General features: G+C 36.0%; 1 protein-coding gene across 2 annotated transcripts in view; it reads left to right on the forward strand.

Moving 5' to 3' along the window:
• The window catches only part of MSRB3 (methionine sulfoxide reductase B3), a 157,794-nt gene that overhangs the window by 37,226 nt on the left and 98,329 nt on the right, over positions 1-22,239 (forward strand). For both annotated transcript variants that reach the window (XM_068559870.1, XM_068559872.1), the window contains 2 exons: positions 12,454-12,562; positions 14,189-14,266. In XM_068559870.1, the coding sequence (XP_068415971.1) occupies positions 12,454-12,562; positions 14,189-14,266 (187 nt within the window). The remainder of the gene's footprint in view (positions 1-12,453; positions 12,563-14,188; positions 14,267-22,239) is intronic.

The following is a 22,239-nucleotide window of genomic DNA, read 5'->3' on the forward strand; positions in this document are numbered from 1 at the left end:
CTAATGCAGCTATATTCTTTTCTAAAACAAAATGTTTTAGTAGCTCCGTGATATAATAAAGTATTAGTTAATACTGAAAAGTTGCTGTACAGCATATGATTATTAGATGAGTTTTAAAAATTGTGCACAAGGCTAAATTGCTATAGAATGATAAATACATCTGTATGAATAAGGTGTTGGGCATATGGTTTGTTAAATGTGGATTTTGTTAATTTTTTCTTAAATATAGAATAAATTCTTCACGTACATTAATAATTATAAAATACATAGCAAAATCTAGTAGCAACAGAGATAAAATGGGCATGAACAAAAAATAAATTTTAATTTTGTTTGAGAAATTCTCTAATTAACGACTAAAGAATATAAAATATCAGTTCTGAAAACAAATGATAATTCTACAGAGTTAGTTTATCTAGACAATATGCACTTTTGGGGAATCATATAGATAGCATTCTTAGAAGTTTATTTATCTAAACATGTTCACAGTAATTTACCTGACAGATCATAGAAGGATTTATTAAAACGAGCCATCTTTTGCTCTTAACAAACACGTGTTTAATGAAGGAGTGGGGCGTGAATGACAGTTCACAAAGAGTCACTAATATTGAGGCTAAATACTTGATGAATATTCATTGTCAGTCTTTTCTAGTTTATAGCTTCATCCCAAACATTTTATTTCGAGACTGAATTTCTCATGGCCGCTTTTGCTAGATACATTTTAATTTAAAACGCTTTGAATAGATTTTACCAAGATGCAGTGGCAAATTATCTCTATTTTTGTGTCTTTGCATTTGAAATCAACCATTTGAAAATTTAAAACCCCCATTTTATTTATTTTAATTACCTCATTTTTCTCTCTCTTTTTTACATTTAGTATATTTGCACTTGTATTAGTCACTTAAAAATGCATGTTATAAAAATATACCATGGGGACTTCCCTGGGGGTCCAGTGGTTAAGACTCCATGCTTCCACTGTAGGGTGTGCAGGTTCAATCCCTGGTCGGGAAACTAAGATCCCTCATGCTGTGTGCACAGCCAAAATACGGTGTGTGTGTGTGTGTGTGTGTGTGTGTATATATATGTATATATATATACACACACACACCATGTGATGACAAAGATATCAGTTATTTAGGTGATTTTTAAGAGCTACACATTTATAGAATTTAAATTTACTCAGTTACTACTATGGTAAGCATTTCCTTCAACACTAGATGTATTTATTGTATTCAATCACGTAATTGCAAGTGAAGAATAAATAGACTGCTAATCCAACTCGCTAGATTACTTAAATTTTAAGCAAGCAAAGATAATCTAAAATTCTATAGCTATAGTTTTTAAGATTTTGTTTTGTTACAGAAATGCATGTTCGCTCACAGAATTGTACAGCTCTTCGTAGTATATTCCATTTTGATTAATAGTTTAATATTTCTTGTGCAAATTTTAAATAACATCACAGCAAGTTTCAGAGCTTGCCGTCCTGTTATTGGTATTGATGAAGAAAGAGATTGGAAGCATAATCTGCATTTACTAGTTTGTTTTTACCACCAACTTGCTTTCTGGCCCCAGAATCTGTTTTGTACCTTTTATTCCTATTCCTCATCTGTAAACTTAGAATGAAATACACTCTTGTCAAATCGTTCACAGTTAGATATTACCCTCAAGTGTTAACATTATCTGACATTTCCCAGAAATTTATTCTGTGCAACTTTAATCCCTGGATGTAAGGGAGAATAAACTGGAAAAATATAAAAAGTCAGGGGTGGAACATCAAATAAGTCTGGGAATGTTGATAGGTTTGATCATCAAAATCTATTTCTATTACAGGAAAACCCTTGGTTCCTGCAAAGTGACCTACAGAAAGGTAGAGATTTTTTTGTCTGTTTAGTTGACTACTCCGTCTTAGCAACTAGAATTGTGTTTATCACATAATAGGTGTTCAATAAGTATTTGTTGAATGAATGAATGGTGATGAACAAGTAGCAACATCTTGTGTATCAGAATAATGCCACGTATTAAGTAATGTGATCTCTGTTCTTAAGGAATGCACATTCTGAGAAAGATGGCGACTCTGGGTCCAAATTTTGTTATCTGTAGAATGAAGGGAGTTACATACTTCGTGTTTTTATGATTCTATTTACACATTTCCTCCTTTGCTTTACTATTGAAGGAAGAAGTAGAAGAAGTAAGAAGCATCGTGCTTCTTTCTGCCCAGAATGGCTGACTAGCTTCTTGGATTAGGATTTGAAGTAATGACAGTTCTCCTAGAGGATATTGAAGGAATGTGTAGATGTAATTATAATTAGCAGGAGGCAGTAGGAGGGGAGGATGGTGGCGTAGGGGTGGGAACAGGCTGTGGGCACATGGGTTAGTGAAAGATGGGCATGTTAATGTACAACAGAGCATTGGTTCAAGAGGGAAATATATTGAATGAGAGAATTAAATGAGGAAAGCTGCAGACGCGGAGCTTGCTCTCATTAACCAGGTGTGTGACCAGGTCCCATAACTTCTTTGAGCCTTGGTTTCCTCATGAGGGCTTTGGACTGGAAGATCATCAGTTCCCAAATTATGAACACTCATTCTACTAATACCCTGTAAAACTGATCCCGTCATCAAATGGAGAAACTTTGCATACTACCATGTTTTATAAATTCTAGGATGAGCTGGTTTTACATTTCATCATCTTGGTAGTGAGGATGCAGCTGAAAAGTTTTTTTTTAATAAATTTATTTACTTTTGGCTGTGTTGGGTCTTCGTTTCTGTGCGAGGGCTTTCTCTAGTTGCGGCAAGCTGGGGCCACTCTTCATCGCGGTGCGCGGGCCTCTCACTATCGCGGCCTCCCTTGTTGCGGAGCACAGGCTCCAGACGCGCAGGCTCAGTAGTTGTGGCTCACGGGCCTAGTTGCTCCGCGGCATGTGGGATCTTCCCGGACCAGGGCTCGAACCCGTGTCCCCTGCATTGGCAGGCGGATTCTCAACCACTGCGCCACCAGGGAAGCCCTAAAAATTATTTTGATAAGAAAGTATTGTGTCATGGTTTGATTGACAACTCTTTTTTACTTTTCTGGTGGAGCATAAAATAATGGTGCGTCAAAATACCACATGTTCAATAATGCACATCAGCATAAGAAAGTCTGTAAGAAGTCTTCATTAGGAAACCCATGTAACCTAGATTTTCCTGATCTGGTTTGACTATAGAAACTTCTCCTCACCCCTCAAGAGGAACTACTTGTGAACATTTTTTTCAGAGCCACCGTTTCACAGGATATGTTTTGGGGAATGCTGGATTAGGTAACCTCATAGTCTTAAATCCAGAGAATTAATGGTATATTAGTCATAATAAAATATTTGAAAGTGGAACTCTAGAGAGGTAATAAAGGATTCAGAGTAGTAATAAAGAAAAAAATTTAATCCACCATTTATTTTTTAAAATTACACTGGTTTATTAAGCAAATATTACTGTTGCAGTTTTTAAACTAAATTCTAAGAAACATAGCCAGAGCCATCATTTAGAAAACATCGTTTAGGAAGAAAATTTAAATAGTAATAATAAAAATGGAGAGTTGAATAAATATTTAAATACAACATACACTTATTTAGGGCTTACTCTTCTTAGGGCACAGTGCGAGGTGCTGGGGATGCAAAGATGACCGAAATTTTCCCCCAGTCCCTCAAGGATATATTGAATAATTCAGAAGTCTTATGCCTTTTCTTTAGTTATCTGGCTGATAAAGAAAACTGTAAATTTTTTGAATTTTTTTTTTGTCTCCAGAATCTCTTAGATTTTCTGGAATGTATAGCTAGACTCAGATTTAGCTGTCCACTGAGTGGCAGTTGCAGACATATTTTCTGCCCATTGAGCTTAGTTAATTTAGATTTTAAATTGGATTTGGGTGATAATGTAATTTTAGAAATTTACAAAGCTGAGCTCTTAGACAACATAAGTTTTATTTTCTTTCTAACAAAGCATACTTGATGTTACATGGAAATAAAATTCTGCATGGTAATCTAAGAGAGGGCTCCTTTCCTTCCTTTTTGTGGGTGGTTACCTCTCATCTCCTCAGTCTGTGCTCCCAAGGCGGTGAGGGAGGATGGGAGAGAGAACTATTTTTTGCAAGTCTTTTTGATTGCATGTGAAATGTAGAATGGAAATGAGCCTGTCTGTTTTTTAATTTTTTTTTCTGTACAGGCTATGATCTAGTGAAGACCCATACTGGAAAAAAAATTAAAAACAGGGAACTCTTAACTTCGTCAGACGTTTCACATGCAATCAGATAGACTTGAAGTTAAGTAACTTTCTCTTCCACTGTTGTCACTTGATGATGGCAGTGCCTTTAAAACTTCTCTTTTTACTCATATGCTTTGCAAGTAAGAAAATGCTTTTTGGATCCAGACATGTTTTGAATATTTCCCTAAACTCTAGTCTTTATGGGCCACATTAATAAAAAGTCATTGCTCTTGTATTTGCATTACATTTTGAAGTACTGAGGAGTACTCTTTAGTTTTATTTGCTACTCTTAGAGAATGCTGATAAAATGACTATCACACATGTATTCAACAATTAAAAATTTGTAACCCACAAGTAAAAGAAATGTAAAATGTGGTTTCTATCTTACAGAGTTCATTCAGGTGAGTGTATCATCGGATGAATGTAGTGATAAAGCTCTCTGTTGTCACCTCTCAAGAAAATCATGCAGCCTTACAGATTACTTAATATCAAAGGCTAGAATTTAAAATCATATTAATAGACTTTAGATGCTGTGGGAAATACATTTACTCCCATTGACTTACAGTGAGAAAACATTGGCATATTTCCCCTTTAATTTTAAAACTGCCTTATTTCTCAGCTGCCCAATTTTCCCTCTTCCAAATCAGAATCTACATTTTATCTTGGCTATTTTGCTTTGTTAAATTAGGTAATCCCACTTACATGAAAGACTCTTTGATTACCACCTTGACATTGTACATATTTGATCACACTACATCTATCAGCTTGTCTGGATGGAGTTCTCTTCCCTATTTGAATCTTCTCTGGCCCTGTGACCCTGTAGATGCTGTTTCTGCAAATAATGTGAGCTTTCCATATCCCAATTATAATTGGACCTAGTCAATGTAGGTGGGCAAAGTTTAAGAGTGTTAATGTCTTCTTTGTTAACTCTCTTTACACAAAACTTTGCATATATTTTTACTATAAGACTGCACATTGTATTGATTGTTTTTCTTATCTTTCCTGCTACAGTGTGTGCTCCCCTAAGGCAGAAACCTTGACTTATTCATTTTTAACTTTCCAGTACACATCACAGTTCTTAATTCACTGTAGATGTTTAATAAATAGTTGTAGAAGGTATGAATTAATATTAGGCTCAACAGTTTATGTCTTCAAAGAATTTATAATCTGGGAAAATAAAGCAGAAACAACTGACGACATTTGAGAATAATTGCAATATATTATATTAGCTCATGTAAATAGTACCCTGCAGGGTAAATACACTAGTACTAAGGATATTCAGATGGAAGATCAGAGTAGGGGTGAATTTATCAGGATATGTAGACTTGGAAGGAAAACTTCCTTGAAAATATTTTCTTAGTTTATCTATTCAAACCTTCAGTATGGAAACCAGAAGGCCAATTTTATCATTCAACTATGCACCACAAAACATATGGTCTTGTTTAATTCAAGAAGTTTAAAATGGTGTGTTGCCTTGGCATGCTTATACGTCCATTAATGTTAATTAGAACTCTGTGCATGCATCAATAGAATATAACTGAAACTGCTCTGTAGAACTGTCTTATATGAAGTAATAGAAAAACAGCAAGAAGGCATTAAATGTGATTACTACTATGAGAAATAAAGGTGTGATTTTTCTCACATATAGAAAAGAAAACAAATCCTTACCTTAAAAAGAAACAATTGTCTGCTTTCTGATTCCTAAGACCTAGAGTTTTTGTTTTTTGTTTTCCTTTGTGTTATATTTAGGACTTAGAGGACAGATGAAATTAAACTGAACCTAAATGTAAAAATCAAGAATGTTTTTAAAAAATGGAAACTAAGTTGAGGTACTAATTTTATACTTTCTTTAGTTATGGATGTTCCCTGCTACCACCTGAAGCGGAGAGTTAGTGAACTGTCTCCGAAGGGTAAAAACATTGTTTGGCCAAAGGATTTTGCTCTCTAGGCCTATCAAAAATTCATCACCAAAGAATGTCTGTTGAGTATCTTACACATGACTCCAGGTTGGGAATGATGATCTATAGTCTGAAAGGGATGACATTAAATACATAGAGCAAATTAGCAGAGACCGCATGTCTAATTCTGTGTTCAAGGTTCTGCCAGACAAATACTCTCTGAGAGCTATTTTGAGTATAGCACTTGGCTTAAAGGATTTCACTTGGAAGAAAGGAAGGTAATGTCAGACAATGTCTGTGCTAAGATATGCAATTGTAAATTTCCAGATGTAAAAGCATATTCTTTCTTTGTTGTTTACCTACTCCATTCATATTCAGGTTTTAGTACTTGCGTTGCAATTACTTGTCTCCATCTCTACCACTGGAGTATGAACTTTTTAGTGTACTCATCTCTTGCGTTGGCCATTTCCACTGGGTGTTCAGAAAGCTCTCCTTTCCGATAGCAGCATGGTCAACTTCCTCTCCTCCTTAAGGCAGGGCGGTGCTCAAAAGTCACCTCCGTGAGTCTTACCTTGACCACTCTATTTAAGGTTACAGCCCTTACTTCTAGCACTCCCAGTCTTCTTTGCCCTGCTCAGTTTTGCTTTTTTTCCATCCTGTATACTTATCACCTTCTAAGAGGCTATATAGTTTTCTTACTTATTTTCACTGTGTTTTATCTGTCTTCCCCTACCCCTGCTGGAATGGGAGCTCCATGAAAGTAGGATCTTTATTTCGTTCACAGATATATCTTAAGTACTTAGAATAATGCCAGCGTATAGTAGGTGCTCAGTAAGTAATTATTGAATGAATGAATGAGTATTTTACTTAGCACAGTGCCTGGCACTCTGTAAACACTCAACATTTTTGATGACTTAAAAAACCAGTAAGAAAAATGTCAGATCAGTGGTCCTCAAAGAAAGTCCTGCAGCCCTAGTTTCATGGAAACCAGAGGACTGAAGCCAGAGTGGCATGGCGTCTTAGACTGTATGTTAATCTCAGGAATGTTTTTCCTGTATAGGTCTACGTTGAGAAAAAAAAATCAGAAAAATTGAGCATGCTTCTACAAGCATGGAGCTTTTCTTTCTTGTGCTTTGCATTTTTTTCTTAAAGCCTTTATTAAATTACTAGAGTGCAAAACAAACAAAACACAAGAGAAAAATGGTTCATGGCATATAATTTTATATTCTATTATAAAAATGGACTAGATTTGGCTTTTATAAATGCCCACTTATTTAGAAATTCCTAACACTACTACATCTGGGATAAAAGTTTCTTTAATTTCCCAGTATGACAGACTAATAACCAACTGAAAATTATAATTTATAGTGAAAATTAAAATACACCATTTTTAAATATAGTAGCAAGATATTTCAACATGAACTTTACTGTTTTAACCTAGTTAATTCAAAGCAAAACAAGATAGTCTTATCTCTTACTCACTTATTATTTTGGGAAGATATTTAATAGTTTCATTTTTTCTGATCCTAGGACCAAAATTAAAGTTATGGGATCTTTGGATTTTGTTTTGTTTTGAATTTTCACACTGAAATATAAGATTTATGACTTAAAAGTGCTCTAAGATTTAGTTAACAGATTTGATTTACTTCTAAACAGGACTTTAAAAAGCCTTTCAACGTTTTATAGACTTTGTGAGAATCCCGTTTGAACCTTGTCACTGACCCTATGCTGAAGGAATGAACACAGAGAAAACAGACATTGGCTAATAGACAAATGTTTTTACTTTTCTGGATGTACTGTAGTGATTATTACTTTTCTCTCTTATTATCTTAAGTTGTTAGTGATGGTTTTCAAGCTGAAAGTTATTGCATAATTTAAGAAGAAAGAAGAAATTTGTAGCATAAGTTTTCCATGGGCATTGCAGTCAGATAGCCTGGGATTTGAGTCAGTATATCTATTTGCTGTTTGTCCTTAGTAAGTTATGTTATAACCTCTCTGAGCCTCAGTTTCCGTATCTGTAAAATGGGTGTGACATCTACCTCCTAGAATTATTGAGAGGATTAAATGTAGTTATGTGAAAGTGCCTAGAAATGTGCCTGGCACATAGTAGGCACTCAAATTTTAATTTTCTTCTCCTCTTTCAATTCTCATTTTAATCATTTTTAAAGATAACTTGTGAGGAAAATACTGTTCTAAGGGAATTATTATGGAAAAATAATTACCAATAAAATATTGCAGCACACTGAAATACCTGATCTGGTTACCTTTTAAAATACAGTTTTAACTTCAGAATTCACTGTAATCAAAATGATAATATAATACTGCATTTGTTTAGACAGTGTTTGTTAAGTGCTAATTGCTATGATCCTTACAGCAGACCTCTGAGGGTGGTAGCACATAGAGAGACCCATTTGTCTAAGGTCACGTGACTAGGAAGCAGGCAAGGCAGAAAGTGAACTCTAATTCAAGACAATACTGGCTTTGAAGCAACAATATGGAACAAGCTTTGATATAAAAAGAGACTTTGGGTATATTTTAGCAAATAAATGCCCTTGGATAGGGTTCAAGGTGGGTCTGATATATACCAAAGTTACTCTGTAAGGAATGGTGTTATGATTAGATACCAAAGTGGCAATATTACCCTCTCAGATATGCTTTGTGTTGCGTGTGTATACACATATGCTCACTTGTGGCTTCGAAGTACTCCATTAACCATTTAAATAAAGGAAAAAATCTTTCCCTAACATACTTCTAAGCCAATTTAGGGGTCATTGAACAGATGTCATATAACACTAATGTTAAATTACCCTGTGTAATAAGAAAATTACAGTACCTAAGTGAAGATAGTAAAGGGAAACCATCCAATGAATTATTCTAGAATTTCAAAATGAAATGATTTCTTTGAAATTAACAGTGGCACCACATGACTTTAGAAAAGTGAGTCTGATAGGGAAAAGAGAAATTAGAGACAAAAGTGAAGCCTGTCTGTGTTTATATATGCCAGTTTTGGGTTATGATGCTAGGAGAGCTAATGTAATAGTACAGCTTTCAATTGTCCAGGAAGTGTATTATTATTAAACTATGTGGCAAGAAATTTATTAAAATCTGACTAACTTTTCATTGTTTAGTATTAAATCACAATGGTTGTTTCTAGTCCACATATACTTCCTTTTGCTATTAGGTACACTTTAAAAGCCTAATTATTTTGAGAACATAGTATGACCAAAGAATAAAAATGTACAAAGTTTGACAACTTTAAATAAACACCAGCATTTCTTAAAGAACAAACCTCACTTACAGTTAGGAAACAATATTTATATTTAAGGTTGAAAAGCCAGGATGTAGGAAAATTTTGCTAATTTGGAAGATGACCTTTAAGTGCACCAAAACCAAATAATTTGTAGGCTATGACATAGGGCACATTCCTACAAAATTTGTGTGAATACTGCTTTAGTGGTTCTTGAAAGACAAACAAAGAAAGCTGGAATGAAATCTTTATCCCCCTTACAAATAAGACGGAGACTAACAAAAGAGTACAGCAGCAGTCTTTCAAAGCTTGCCATTAAAACGAGGTCTCTGTAGCACAGCTAATGAGATGGTTCATAGTAGAAAACAATCTGTTTTTAAGAATGTTTAGATCAAAAGTAATTTCTAATCTATGAAATAAAGTTTTTTCAGTACCCTTCATTCACCAGTGAAGCTTTTATGTTTGCCTTATTTACTTCAATCAGATGTTTTCAATTTTACCTTTTTTCCTTGTACAAATCCTTGACATGGTTCGTCAATACTGACCAACAGTTTTATTCTTTTTCTTCAGAAAAGAGAGGTTTTTGAGAGAGGCAGAATGAAAAAGAGAGAAACATCTTTGCCTAAACGATTTGCAAGCATCTGTGCTTTAAGCTACTTTTTATGAACACTCCTTAGTAAATGACTCAAGGTAAAAAAGCAGAAAAGCATCCAATGTTAGGAAATTGCAATCCAATACCATGTAATTTAAACCTGCAGTTGCTTCTCTTGTACTAAATGACATACAGATGGGTAGCTTAGTTCTCTCAACTTTGGGAACACAATTGGCCTTTTTGTATGAATGAACGTATATTAACAAAAATATTTTAGAGAGAATTGTTTAATTCTAATTGTATAGATTTTAATTATCTATGCCATTGGAAAGAATAATTTTAACCAAGTTATTTTGTCATGTTAGATTTGCAATTAATGAACTTTTGGGGACAAAATCCACAAAGACACAACCCCTTCAACATATAAAGCAATAAAAACAAAAAGTTACTTTTTAAGACATCTATAGCAAATTGAGCAGACACTCACCTATCACAGCCAGTTCTGCATTCAAGTTGTGGAGAGGCTTGTTCTGACAGGACAAACATTTCTCAGGGAAACATTTCTATCTCTTAGAAAATATTAAAAATGTAAGTAGTAGGTATTTGCATAAAGCCTAGTGTAATATGGGGTTCAGTGAGATGAGAGACCAACATGCCATTAGTGTGATTTGCCAGCTGTTCCTGTGGATCTTTTCAGGCCAGAGCAGGGCCAACATTCTTTGTGGAAGGTCAGAAGAGGCGCTATTTGACAACCCACAGGTCTACTCAAAGGTGTGTTTTGCTGTTCGGCTCTGGTTTGCTCTTTTGCTGCCTCCATATTTTCTCATAGAGAATCAACCACTCTATCTTGGTGGCCCTGATTCTGGAAGCTGATATCCTTCTTCAATCCCACAATCAGAGTCAGTGGTTAGTTAAGCTTCTCCTGTTTTAATTTCAGTGATCTCATATACGATGACATTAGGTACCTTAAAAGTAAAAGAAGTAGAAAGCATTTCTATTCCTAAATCATATTTCTTTTATGTTTCAAAACAAATTGAGTTTAGTATTTGGGGAACTAAGCAAGCTTTCTTTCAGTAATTTCGTAACATGGTAGGAAATTTTTGCATGTGGTGACATCTGCGTGCCTCTTTCGCACTGTGATGGAAAAGCAAAGAAAAGCAATTTTACTGCAGTGAGTAAGGGTTGCCGTGTCTGGAGTTATTGATCATCCCTTGGTACTCATGGGGGATTGGTTCCTGACCCCCCCGCAGATACCAAAATCTGAGGATGCTCAGGGACCTTATATAAAGTGGCGTAGTATTTACATATAACCTATGCACATCCTCCCTTATACTTTAAATCATCTCTAGATTACTTATAATACCTCACACAATGCAAATGCTATGTAAATAGTTGCCTTAGCATGGCAAATTCAAGGTTTGCTTTTTGGAACTTTCTGGAATTTTGGGGGGAGAATATTTTCCATCGTGTTTGGTTGAATCCATAGACGTGGAACCTGTGGATACAGAGGGCCGACTGTGTTTCTTTTCAGTCATTTGTTCCGGTAAGACAAAATACCCCATATAAGCAGGTATTGTCTGGACGTTTTATTGCGGTCTGTATAAGTTGAAATAAAAGCTAACATTGTTATTAGAATCTAATTAAAATTATTTTACCATTCAAATACATTTAGCCAGTGAAGTCTTTCTAAGTATACTTTATAAAAAGAAAAATGTAGGTCTCTAAATAAAATCACATTCACTTTTGCTTTTCTTTGTCTTTCCTCCCTCCCTATTTTTCTCACTCTTTCTTTGGAACTTCTTGAATCTGCATTAGTGTAAATGCCTTCTCCTGCAGTCTATTAAAAGTTTCTTGCTGCCCGTTTAAACATGGTAATATACAGTCTTGCAAGAGATATTTGTTTTTAAGGACTCTTCAGAACCTAGTGAAGCCTCTGACAGAATCACAGAGAATAGCAATTCCTAGCTGTGGAAAGACACATCTTTAGGGTTCAATAAACAAATAGGATAGTATTTAAATCACCCAGGTTGGAAATTGAATGAGGAAGGTTTCAGGCTATTCTACTAAACGAATGAAGAGTTATTGTTTAATATAATATGCCCATCCTCTTATATATACAGCATAAATGCTTATAAATAGAGTTATGCTTTTTGAATTCATTTGAAAAAAAAGAAATTCAAGGTACTGGGAGACGTAAAGGATGTATTCCTACCTTGTGAATGTTCAATGGGTTTTTACTGTCTCATGCCAGCAGCTTTGGCTGTAGCACATTGTCAGTGCTCCAGTGGAATCACCTGAATCTTGAATACCATTCTTTTTAAACTGAAAGAAATAGCCAGCTGCAGTTCAGGTAAGTTTGTCTAGTGTGTTAGGGACTGGCCTGGTCATTGACAAGTGACTGCAGAAGCTGTGCTGTGACGGCCAGCCAAAGCAGTTATTTAGGATTCAAGCTAAAAGTCCTCCTTCTCCCACATCCTCTCTCTTTCCAGGGTCATGTAGGGATAAAAAGAGCTGTAAGGTGGTCTTTTCCCAGCAGGAACTGAGGAAGCGGCTAACACCCCAGCAGTACCATGTCACTCAGGAGAAAGGGACCGAAAGGTAAGGCGAGCTTACGAAAACGCCATTAAGCAAGAGCTAGTTTTCTTCATCCTCCTCATCCCCCCTCCCCACCTTTGAATCCTCTTCCTTGCCATTTAATTTAAAGGATTCTATACTTATTTGCTAAAGTCTACAAATTAGTATCCTTGAAAAGGTTGAAAATGGTATTGCTTAGGTTAAGACTAAGTTTTATTTATTCTTTCCCCCATTTAATGAACACTCGATCTTTTGTAAAGTCACAAGGCTTTTGTTAAGGGCCTGTTTCTAGTTTACTACAAAATGTGTGGAAGTAATAGCGATTTAGGTACATTTTTTGGGAAGACATCAGAGTAAGCAAAACCATGAGGGACATGGCACTTTGCCAGGATACTGAAAATTTGAAGGTGGCCATTGTAAGTATAGACGTTTTGGCTGCAAAAAGAAGGTAGCATAATTTAGTTCCTTTCTACCCCACTCCAATTTCTTTTTGAAGCACATGTGGAGAAAGTATTTATTGGCTCATTTGTGGTTGGAATGTCAAAAATTTTCAATAACTGCCCTCACATGGCTTTGGTCCTTGGAAGTTTGCCCTAAGTCCTGAAAAAAGAGTTTGTTCACTTCCAAGACTGTTTTTAGTGAATAAAGTCTCTCTCAGCTGATTCCAGCTCAAAGGTAACTTGCCAAAGTCCAGCCATTTTGTTGTCTAATTTATACCATGGAGCTTGGCATAAGGCTGTAACTTACCTCTGATCCAAATTTATTAATGATGTAACTTCTTGTTTTCATTCATGAACTGAAAGAGCTCTTTACCACACGTGGGGTCTTTGTTAATAGGCAACACTGTCTTCCTGTCACAGTATATACTGTTTACTGAATTTACCAAGTGCTGAATCTCTGACAACGGCCACCTTTACCGCACAATGAGTTAGCGATGGACTTCGGTCTTGGTCCAAGACGTCTACCCGTCCTGTTGTGTACATGACTAGCAAAATGATTTAATGCACACAAACAACTAGAGATTAGGTCATTCTTAAAAATTCTGTTTATAAAAAAATTGGACCTCATAAAGAGGGTGAAAGGATAATAAAAACAAGCTGCAGAGCACAGACTTTTTGTTGGGCTAGCACAGCTGATTTGTATTAGCTGAATGACCTCCTAGCCTTTAAGATTGTTAACTTAGAAAAATATTCCCTTAAAGCTGCAATATTCCTTTTCAAACCAAAAAATAAGACTCCTTCCACTGGAAGTGTTGGACCCTTCTGCATTTTCTGGTATATACTCTTGGACACTGTAGAGTAGCAGAAATCTTATGTAATAATGTTGTTTTCTGTGAATCTGAACTACAGGCTTTTTTTTTTTTTAAATAGGAAAAAAAGTTTTCTAAGCATTACATAACTAGATGGCCTGATTTTAAAAAAAATTTAACCCGCACTAGTTTGGAGTTGTTATTTATATGCACATTTTATTATACAGATTTGAAATGTATTAGTAATGTTCAGATTTCCATATGTTTGGTCTGTTCTCATTTTAGGACAAAAAGCCCTTGAAAGTTTTCTTAGAAAAATGTATTTTAAGCAAATATGTTCTATAAGAAATAATGCTAACTTGTTTAATTAATTTTTTTATGCTCTGTTTATTGTGCATCAGCGCCTTCGAAGGAGAATATACACATCACAAAGATCCTGGAATATATAAATGTGTTGTTTGTGGAACTCCATTGTTCAAGTAAGTATGTTAAAAACCTATGGATATGGACAAATCACATATGGCAACAAACTTGGTATTGTCTGTTCACATTAGAATCTTTCCATTACTAAATTTTCTTATTTCTAATTTTTCTATTTCCCCCCCCACAAAACAAAAGTAATTATTGACTTTCATGATAAACTACCAGTTTGGTAGACTGGCTGATTTCTCGTTATTTGGATCTTTAAAATACCTAACGTTAACTTGTTCATCTTAGTAACCATGGTGCTTAGCAGAGCTATAAAAGAGATTTTGGTGAACGTAGAAATGTCTATGTATTTATTGATTTTTCTGTCATCAAGTGATGGCCCTAAATTTATTTATTTGACCATGATGGAAGTTCTCTATGTGCATCCTTCAGATTGAATAATATCCACCAAGTTGATTATTCATACTTCTGCAATGAAGGGCAATAGCTGTATTGAAAGTAAAATGGGAAATATAATAGATATTTATACATATATAAGTAAATTACATACTCTGAGTTTTGCATTAATCCAGAATCTTTATTTTAAAGATCCCAATAGTTTACTATAAAACAGGCCAGTACATAGACTTTTTCAACGGAATAGTTAATTCAGACAGTGTATTCTGGAGATTATGGATCTTATTCAAGAAAGAAAGCTCTTTACTAAAAATTTATTTATGTAGGTGGAGAAAATCCTAGAAGCCCTGTACTTCCCATAGGGATGCTGATTTGGGGGAATAAAAAGACAGAAACCTTAATTGAGAGTAAATGTCATTTATTTAAAACAGAATTACAGACTTCTTAGGGGAAATGAACAAACAAGAATCTGATATGTGTAGCAAGTAAAACATACTTAATATCTCTCCACAAATGTTTCCTTTTGAAAACCCTAGCATTTACAGATTTCCCAGAAATAACAGGAAACAGTAGTTTCCTTGAAAAAAAATTTTTTTAAGTTTAAAACCTTTCTTAACTTCCATAAACCTTATTGCACATTAGTGTTGGTTGAGAATCTGTTCTGAATTCTTACGTATTTATTCTTTCTGTTAAAAAAACCAGCCCTTCAAATTGTCACCCATTTCCTCTCAGAAAACACACGTCTTTATATTTCAACACCTTTAGTTTGTGTCATAATAGTTGATATAACACTTAAGATAGTTGCTGAGCCATGTTAAACTTGTTAATATCCCAAATGGTAAAAATTGGCCACATCTTCTTTGCTTTTTGTTTAAGATTGTTCATTTCTTTCCCTATTATGTGATTCAGTAAAGTAGTGGATCTAAGGAAAACTTACTGTTTTAAATAAGAAACAGAACCACTGTAAATGAAGGATTTAACCCATGTGACATCTTGAGTCACAAATAGTAAAAGCAAGACCCTTATCCAAACATAGGTGCTGGTGGGGTTCAGGATTTCATATTTGATGTGATATTGACTCTAAAGGAAACGTTAGCATTCTTGTAAGGAAAGCTTTTGTTTTCTAAGTTTTTAAGGAATATAGTTTAATATTTTTATTCTATATTTTTTTTAAAAAAGTGTGCTTCTCCATACTTGGTTTCTTGTCAGTTCTAGGGGGAACAATATCCCTGCTTTGGCCTTAATTGTAGAATACAGTATTCTTTGTCCTGGTGCTGCTTTCTTCATACGGGAGAACTTGTACCCTGGGTGGCCACAGGGCATGGGGCCACAGGGCATGGACAGTTTTGAGGGAAGCAATTTTCTGGTCCTCAACCGCTATACAATACACTTTCCTGAAACTGCTGTCTGTGTCTGAGAGAGTCTGTAGTCGGCCACTTCTTCCTTCCAATCTCCTCTGTCATAGTCGCCCTTCTCCCACTTCACAAAAGATGTCATACCTTCCACCCATCCCAAATTTTACTATGACTTGTTGTCACAGGATAAAATCTTTAAGGCATCAAGCAAAAGGACAGTTCAGGAAGGCATTACTTCTGAAGGAGAGACCCATGAAAGCAAGGCCAAAAAAACAAAACAAAACTGAGAAATATTGAACTGGTAAAAAAGTATTGAAACTACTCTTGGAAAGGCTCAGTCTGCCTGCCGGCTGTCTGCTTATCTGTCTCTCCATCTGTTGTCCGTCTATCCATTTTCTACCAGTCTTGAGTGAGATGTGTGTCATGAAAACATGTATCAACATATTTATTCAAAAATTTTAAATGAAAGTCTTTGTGTGTGTGTGTGTGTGTGTGTGTGTGTGTGTGTACAGGAAATAAGTCTGATTTACTTGATAGACAGGACAGTGAGGACTGCCTTTGCAAATTATGTTATATGGTGGACTTCTCCCGCTCATTAACTGATCTAGATATGTCACTCTAAGATTTTGACAGAAATATATTTTAAACATGTCTATATACAGAACACCAGATAATTTATCTTTTTTCAGTTATTTAAATTTTTGATAAGAAATTTTAGCTGTCACTTTAAAATGTATGAGGAAGTGTGTATCAGTCAGCACCCAATATGGATACAGAAGCCACACAGTGATTTGAACAGGAAAGTTTAATGTAGAGAATTACTATGTGTGACAGAGGATTATGGTGATGAGGGATTGGCTAGTAAGAAGTAAATAGAAATTCTAAAGAATACAAAGATAACAAATATAGGAAGCTATCATGGCCCCTAGGGCTGAGATAGAGCCCAAGGAAGAGCTTTCCCTGCAACCCGCCCCCCCCCCCCCCCCCCCCCCCCCGCCCAGCCTTTCTGGGGCTGATGGCACAGGACTCACTGGGGCCATGATGTTGTAACTTTCTGGAAGTCTGCCTTCTGGAATTTGCTAGAAACCTCGCCTCCGGGGTGCTGGGGAAAGCTCTTTGCTGGGAGGTGTCTCACTGGGAGCGCTCCACTGCAAAACTACCTGAGGGAGGTGCCGGGGAGGCTGCTGGCCGCCACGTGCAGCTCACTCCTGTGCCCTGGAGGCTGCCCCTCGCTCCAGAGAAGCCACGGGAGCCTGTCACCTGAGAAGCAGTGAAAAGGGCTGGGGGCTGGAGAGGCTGCGTATGCTGAGGAGTTGGGTGCTGGGGAAGCCGCCCACGTTGCCAGGGCCTGCAAATAGAGACTCTGCATGCACCGCGTGAGCCAGATACTTGCAAAGCCGCGGGCGCTGCAGGAGCCTGTTGAGAAAGCATACTGAAACCAGGAAGGAAGGACCTCTTGCTCCTGCAATCCTTCTCCTGTGCCCTCTACTGACAAGGTTTAATATCATGTTAGCTGACAAAGAAAACAATATTTAAAGGTCCCAGATACATTTTAGCAGAGCAGGCAAGGAAGATGGATTTAGAGGTGAGAGGCAATAAATAAATTGGTAACTGGCGCAGAGTCTCTCTGTTTTTTTTCAAAATTCTTTTAGGGTTTCGTGAGCAAAAGTTTGAAAACCACTCAGTAGTCTAGTGTATTAATGGCAGCACTATCAGACACCCTCTGGAGGTAGCTGGTTTCGTACTTTGAACACAAAGTGTAGGAAACAATTGAGGTGCATGTGTGTGAGTGTGAATGAGAAAGTGTGTGGACTGTTTGTTTGTTAGAGAGGAGGGAGTGAGGCGGAAAAGACTACACAGAGGAACAATGTGAGAAATAACAGTGGGAGGGAAACAGATAAGAAATAAGAAGGAAGTGCTGAGTTTAAAAATGCCCATCGTTAGCGCTATGAAAAGGTTGTTTTCCCAACTGCCATTTCTGTTATCTTATTGACACTCGTGTGTGTGCGTGTGTGTGTGTGTGTGTGCATGCGTGCAGCATTCACATATATGTATAATTCTCGTCATTTACTTGACTGATATATATATGTATATATAATACTTCCTTACAAAAAAGGCCATTCAAACTTGTACTCTACCCTAAATACACTGCCTCTCAACAATATACTGCTTTTTTACTGCTTACCAAGTACAAGAACCTTATTCACAGGCTGTTTTATAAACCAAATGTGTAATTTATTCCATGGATCACATTTTCTTCACATTCACAACTTCTACCAAGCTAGTTTATTTCTCATATAATACTACTGACTTTCAGTTAGTAAATTAACTGACAGAAGTAAGAATGTTCTCTCCTCTGGTTATTTGCACTTCTAAACTTTCATGAAATGAATTTGTTGAACATCAGATAAACCAGAAAAGGCATTGGTGAAATAATTTAATTCAGTAAGTATTTTTGACATCTTGTACTTTGCTTTGGCTGACCCTTTGCCAGGTGTTGTGAAACAAAATAAACTTATGAACTATTTTTTTCCTTAAGGTGCTTATAGTTTTGTTGGAGTGATAAGAAAAACACAATAAACAATTACAAAGTGTGGAAAAATAACATTAATGTCTTTCTGAATATGACTGTTTGATATGCTTTCATGAGTAATAGGAAGGTATATGACTGCATCAAAGTAGGGCCTGTTTTCATGGAGGAGATGAGAACACACTTTACCAGGCAGAGAATATCTGATAGAGAATGCCATATGAGACGAGGAATTAGAGATAGGATCAAAACTGGATTTTTCAAGGACATAATTATGAGACTGGTCCAATAGGAGTGGGGAGGTAAGGTATGTTGGGAGGAATGGAGAAATGGCTGGAGGGTTAAAAAGGACGAAATAAGGAAGCCCTGGGATCCCAGAGAAAACACTTAAGTTTCTGCTTGAAATTCTTTAAGCCTTGGCATCCTTTCCTCCAGGAAGCCCTATCTGAAACTTCCGGGTTGAACTCTAGCGTCCTTCATCTCTGTTCCCATAGCACCTTGTATGCACTTCCGTCATTGCATTTCCTGCTTTGTTCTGTAATTATCTGTTTATGTGCCTGTTTGTCCACTAGCAAGTAAACTCCACAGTTGCAAGGCCATGCCTTAGTCGTATTTATACCTCTAGTCCCTGGCATGTAATAATCACTAAATATTTGTTTGTTGATCAGATGCATGTCTGAACGTTGTGAGATAGGTTGTGGAGAGCCTTTGAATAAGACAAAAGCATGATGAAAATGGGAATTAAGCCGTAACAGTTCACGAGATAGATTTCTGGAGCTGAAAAGAGAAGGAAATAGGGCTTTTACAGCTTCAGTGGGAACTTTTTTCCTTGTTAGCTGATAAACCTCAATGTTATCCATGTGTAATCAGCTCCTGATAATTTTAAGACTTTCAAGAACCGCATAGGATGGTTTTTATTTTCTATACATTTACTAATAAGGCCTTGCACTGAAGTAATAGCTTATTTTACACAGGTTCACTAATGATGGTGATGATAATAATAATGGTAATAATAATAATAATAATAATAATAATCAAGAGCTAATACTTACATAGCACTTACCTCTTGCTAGGCATGGTTCTAAGTGCTTTATATGTATGAACTCCTTTAATCTTCACAACAACACGTTTTATAGATGAAGAAACTGAGAGGATAATTGTCGTGAAGAACATACAGTGTACAAATGGATTTAAAATGGTAACACTCAAACTTTTAGGAAAGAATAAAGTTAAATAATTATAAGAAAATAAAGTTTTAATATTTTGTTTTGGTCACTCGAATCTGGTTATTTTACTCAGCATAATTGGAACAAATGGAACACACATACACACACACAGACACACAGACACACAGGCACACACACCTCAATTCCTTAAAAAATTTGCCTTTGTCATAGTAAATATTTAAGTTGAAAATTGAAGACCATTCCAGTCTAGGGAGGGCTGAACCAAAAGTGAATAGATCCATCATGGTAGATCATTAAGAAGAACTCAGCTTCAGGCTGGTTGTTACCCTTGGGGAAAGTCCCTTGGAATCCTGACAGGAAGATGTAGCCAGTATTCAGGAAGCCATCAGGCCATGCAACATCTGTAAAGTAGGGCAGCAGCTGGATTCATGGGCTGGATTCTAGTTATTAAAATTGGAATGGCATTTTATTTTCACTATTAACCCCCCATTACATTTTCTCAAGTAGCTGTGTTCCAAATTTTTACCACTTTTTTTTTGAATTCTCTCCCTACTTTTCTGAGAAAATTGAGGCCACCTGACATGAGCTATCTTCAATGTCTTTCCTTCTACCTTGAAATTTCTTTGTATCTTCATTTTTATCAAACAATCAAAACGAGCACAGGCTAAAAGCAACTGGTGGAACCAGTTGAATATTAGCCCAGATGTGTGACCTCAAATTCATCACCTATAAAATGGGGAAAATAAAACCAAACAGGTGTAAGAACTAAATGCAGAAAAATGCCTAGTATATGGCAGGTATTCAACAATGTTAAGTTCAAGTGGGCCTGACCAAGTTTGGGGAACGTATCATACTATCACAACAGCCTAAGAAGCTCCTTATAATGTGAGAAAGTGCAGGCTTTACTAGAGAGAGTCTGACTGTTAACAGTAGATGTTAGTGTGATGAGTCACTGCTCCAGCTGTGCTGCTACATTTCAAATGGGACTCTGCTGCAAAACTATTCACACATGCTGCATTTCACATGCGCCTCCTGTGCAGTTTTATTCCAGGCTACTAGAAAATTTAAGCCCTTTTTCAGCTCTTTAAGAACATAAGCCCTTTCACTGAAGAAATTCCAGTTCAGTGCCACACACAATTTACTCAACTATACTGTTCCGTTTACCACTAAAGGAGACTTTCAACATAAGCTTTTCCCCTTCTGGTACAGTGTTGTGTGTGTGTGTGTGTGTGTGTGTGTGTGTGTGTGTGTGTGTGTGTGTGTTGGAGGTGGGCAGATGTGAAAGGAGGGAGGGGGAGGAGAAGGGGGAAGGAGAGATGGAGTTTTCCATCCTTACTTTCTATTCAAATCCTATTTTTCCAACTCTTTCCCTATCCATATGATAGTTACTCATAAACCATTCCAGTCACTATGGAATTCTACTAGGGAGAGTAACATGAACTTAACTTCAAGCTTTCTTTTTATGGAACACTAGCTGGAAATTGCTCATAATTCTAGCAAATGTTTCTTAACCTTTAACAAAGTACATTTAACTTGAATTTAAAAGAGCTGAATTGCCCTTCACCTCATTTTAAATCCATAAAAAAGTAAGCTTTCCAGTACAATGAAACCATTATGAAATGAACTAGATTTCTGAGTAGTGACTTAAGCTTTTGTTATATCTAAATAACTCATATATTATTTTGAAGAGTATACAAAATTGACTTCTCTCATTCCATTGACCTTCCTGTCTTGTCCCCACATACAGTGATTTATAGAAAAAGCATCTGTAACGTAGGGAGGTACTTTTCTGTCTTCATTTCATCTGAAAGCTCAGGGCGAGACAACAGCTAGATTGAAAGAAAAGTACTTCCTGGAGCTACTGGCAAAGATAGGGAGCGAAAAACATTGTTAGTGCCTGACTCATTAAACCATCAGAAAAAAGAAAGAAAAGAAAAACATAAATAGTATAAAAACATAGCATAAAATAAAGGAAAGAACAACTCCATTTTGAGAAACTGGAAAACTATAGTAAGGCATGATTCAAAGTTTAACAGTATGCAAAGGTAATTATAACTGCATTTCTCTAAATAAAAACTATATACCCACATATAGAAAAATTGAAGCAATAACTACACATAAAATCCCTGGATAGTTGAAACTGGGTATATGAGTATTTGTGTATATATATGTGTGTTTTGGGGGAAGAAAAGTGGGGAAAGAGCAATCTTGCCTTGTATTTCCTAAACTACAATCCTACTTCTTTAGTTAATTTTTCAGATGTAGACAGAAATAACTTAGATTTTTCTTAGTGAATTAGAATGGATAGAATAAATTGGGAAACATAATAGGCAAAATTTTTTAAACTATAATTCATGTAAATTTATCTTGTTTGTATAAACATGCATCAGAAAATCAATGCACATGTTATTCCAGTTCACAGACTTTGAAATTATTTAAAGACAGCTTATAAAAAATAATGTACAAGTTTTATCCTGTACTTCTGAGGCAGTCCACAAAGCTGCTCTTCTTATAAATGAATAATACTTTTTTCGAAACATGGTCATCAATTCAAT

Source organism: Eschrichtius robustus, chromosome 13, assembly GCF_028021215.1.
Source record: "Eschrichtius robustus isolate mEscRob2 chromosome 13, mEscRob2.pri, whole genome shotgun sequence".
Taxonomy (NCBI): Eukaryota; Metazoa; Chordata; class Mammalia; order Artiodactyla; family Eschrichtiidae; genus Eschrichtius; species Eschrichtius robustus.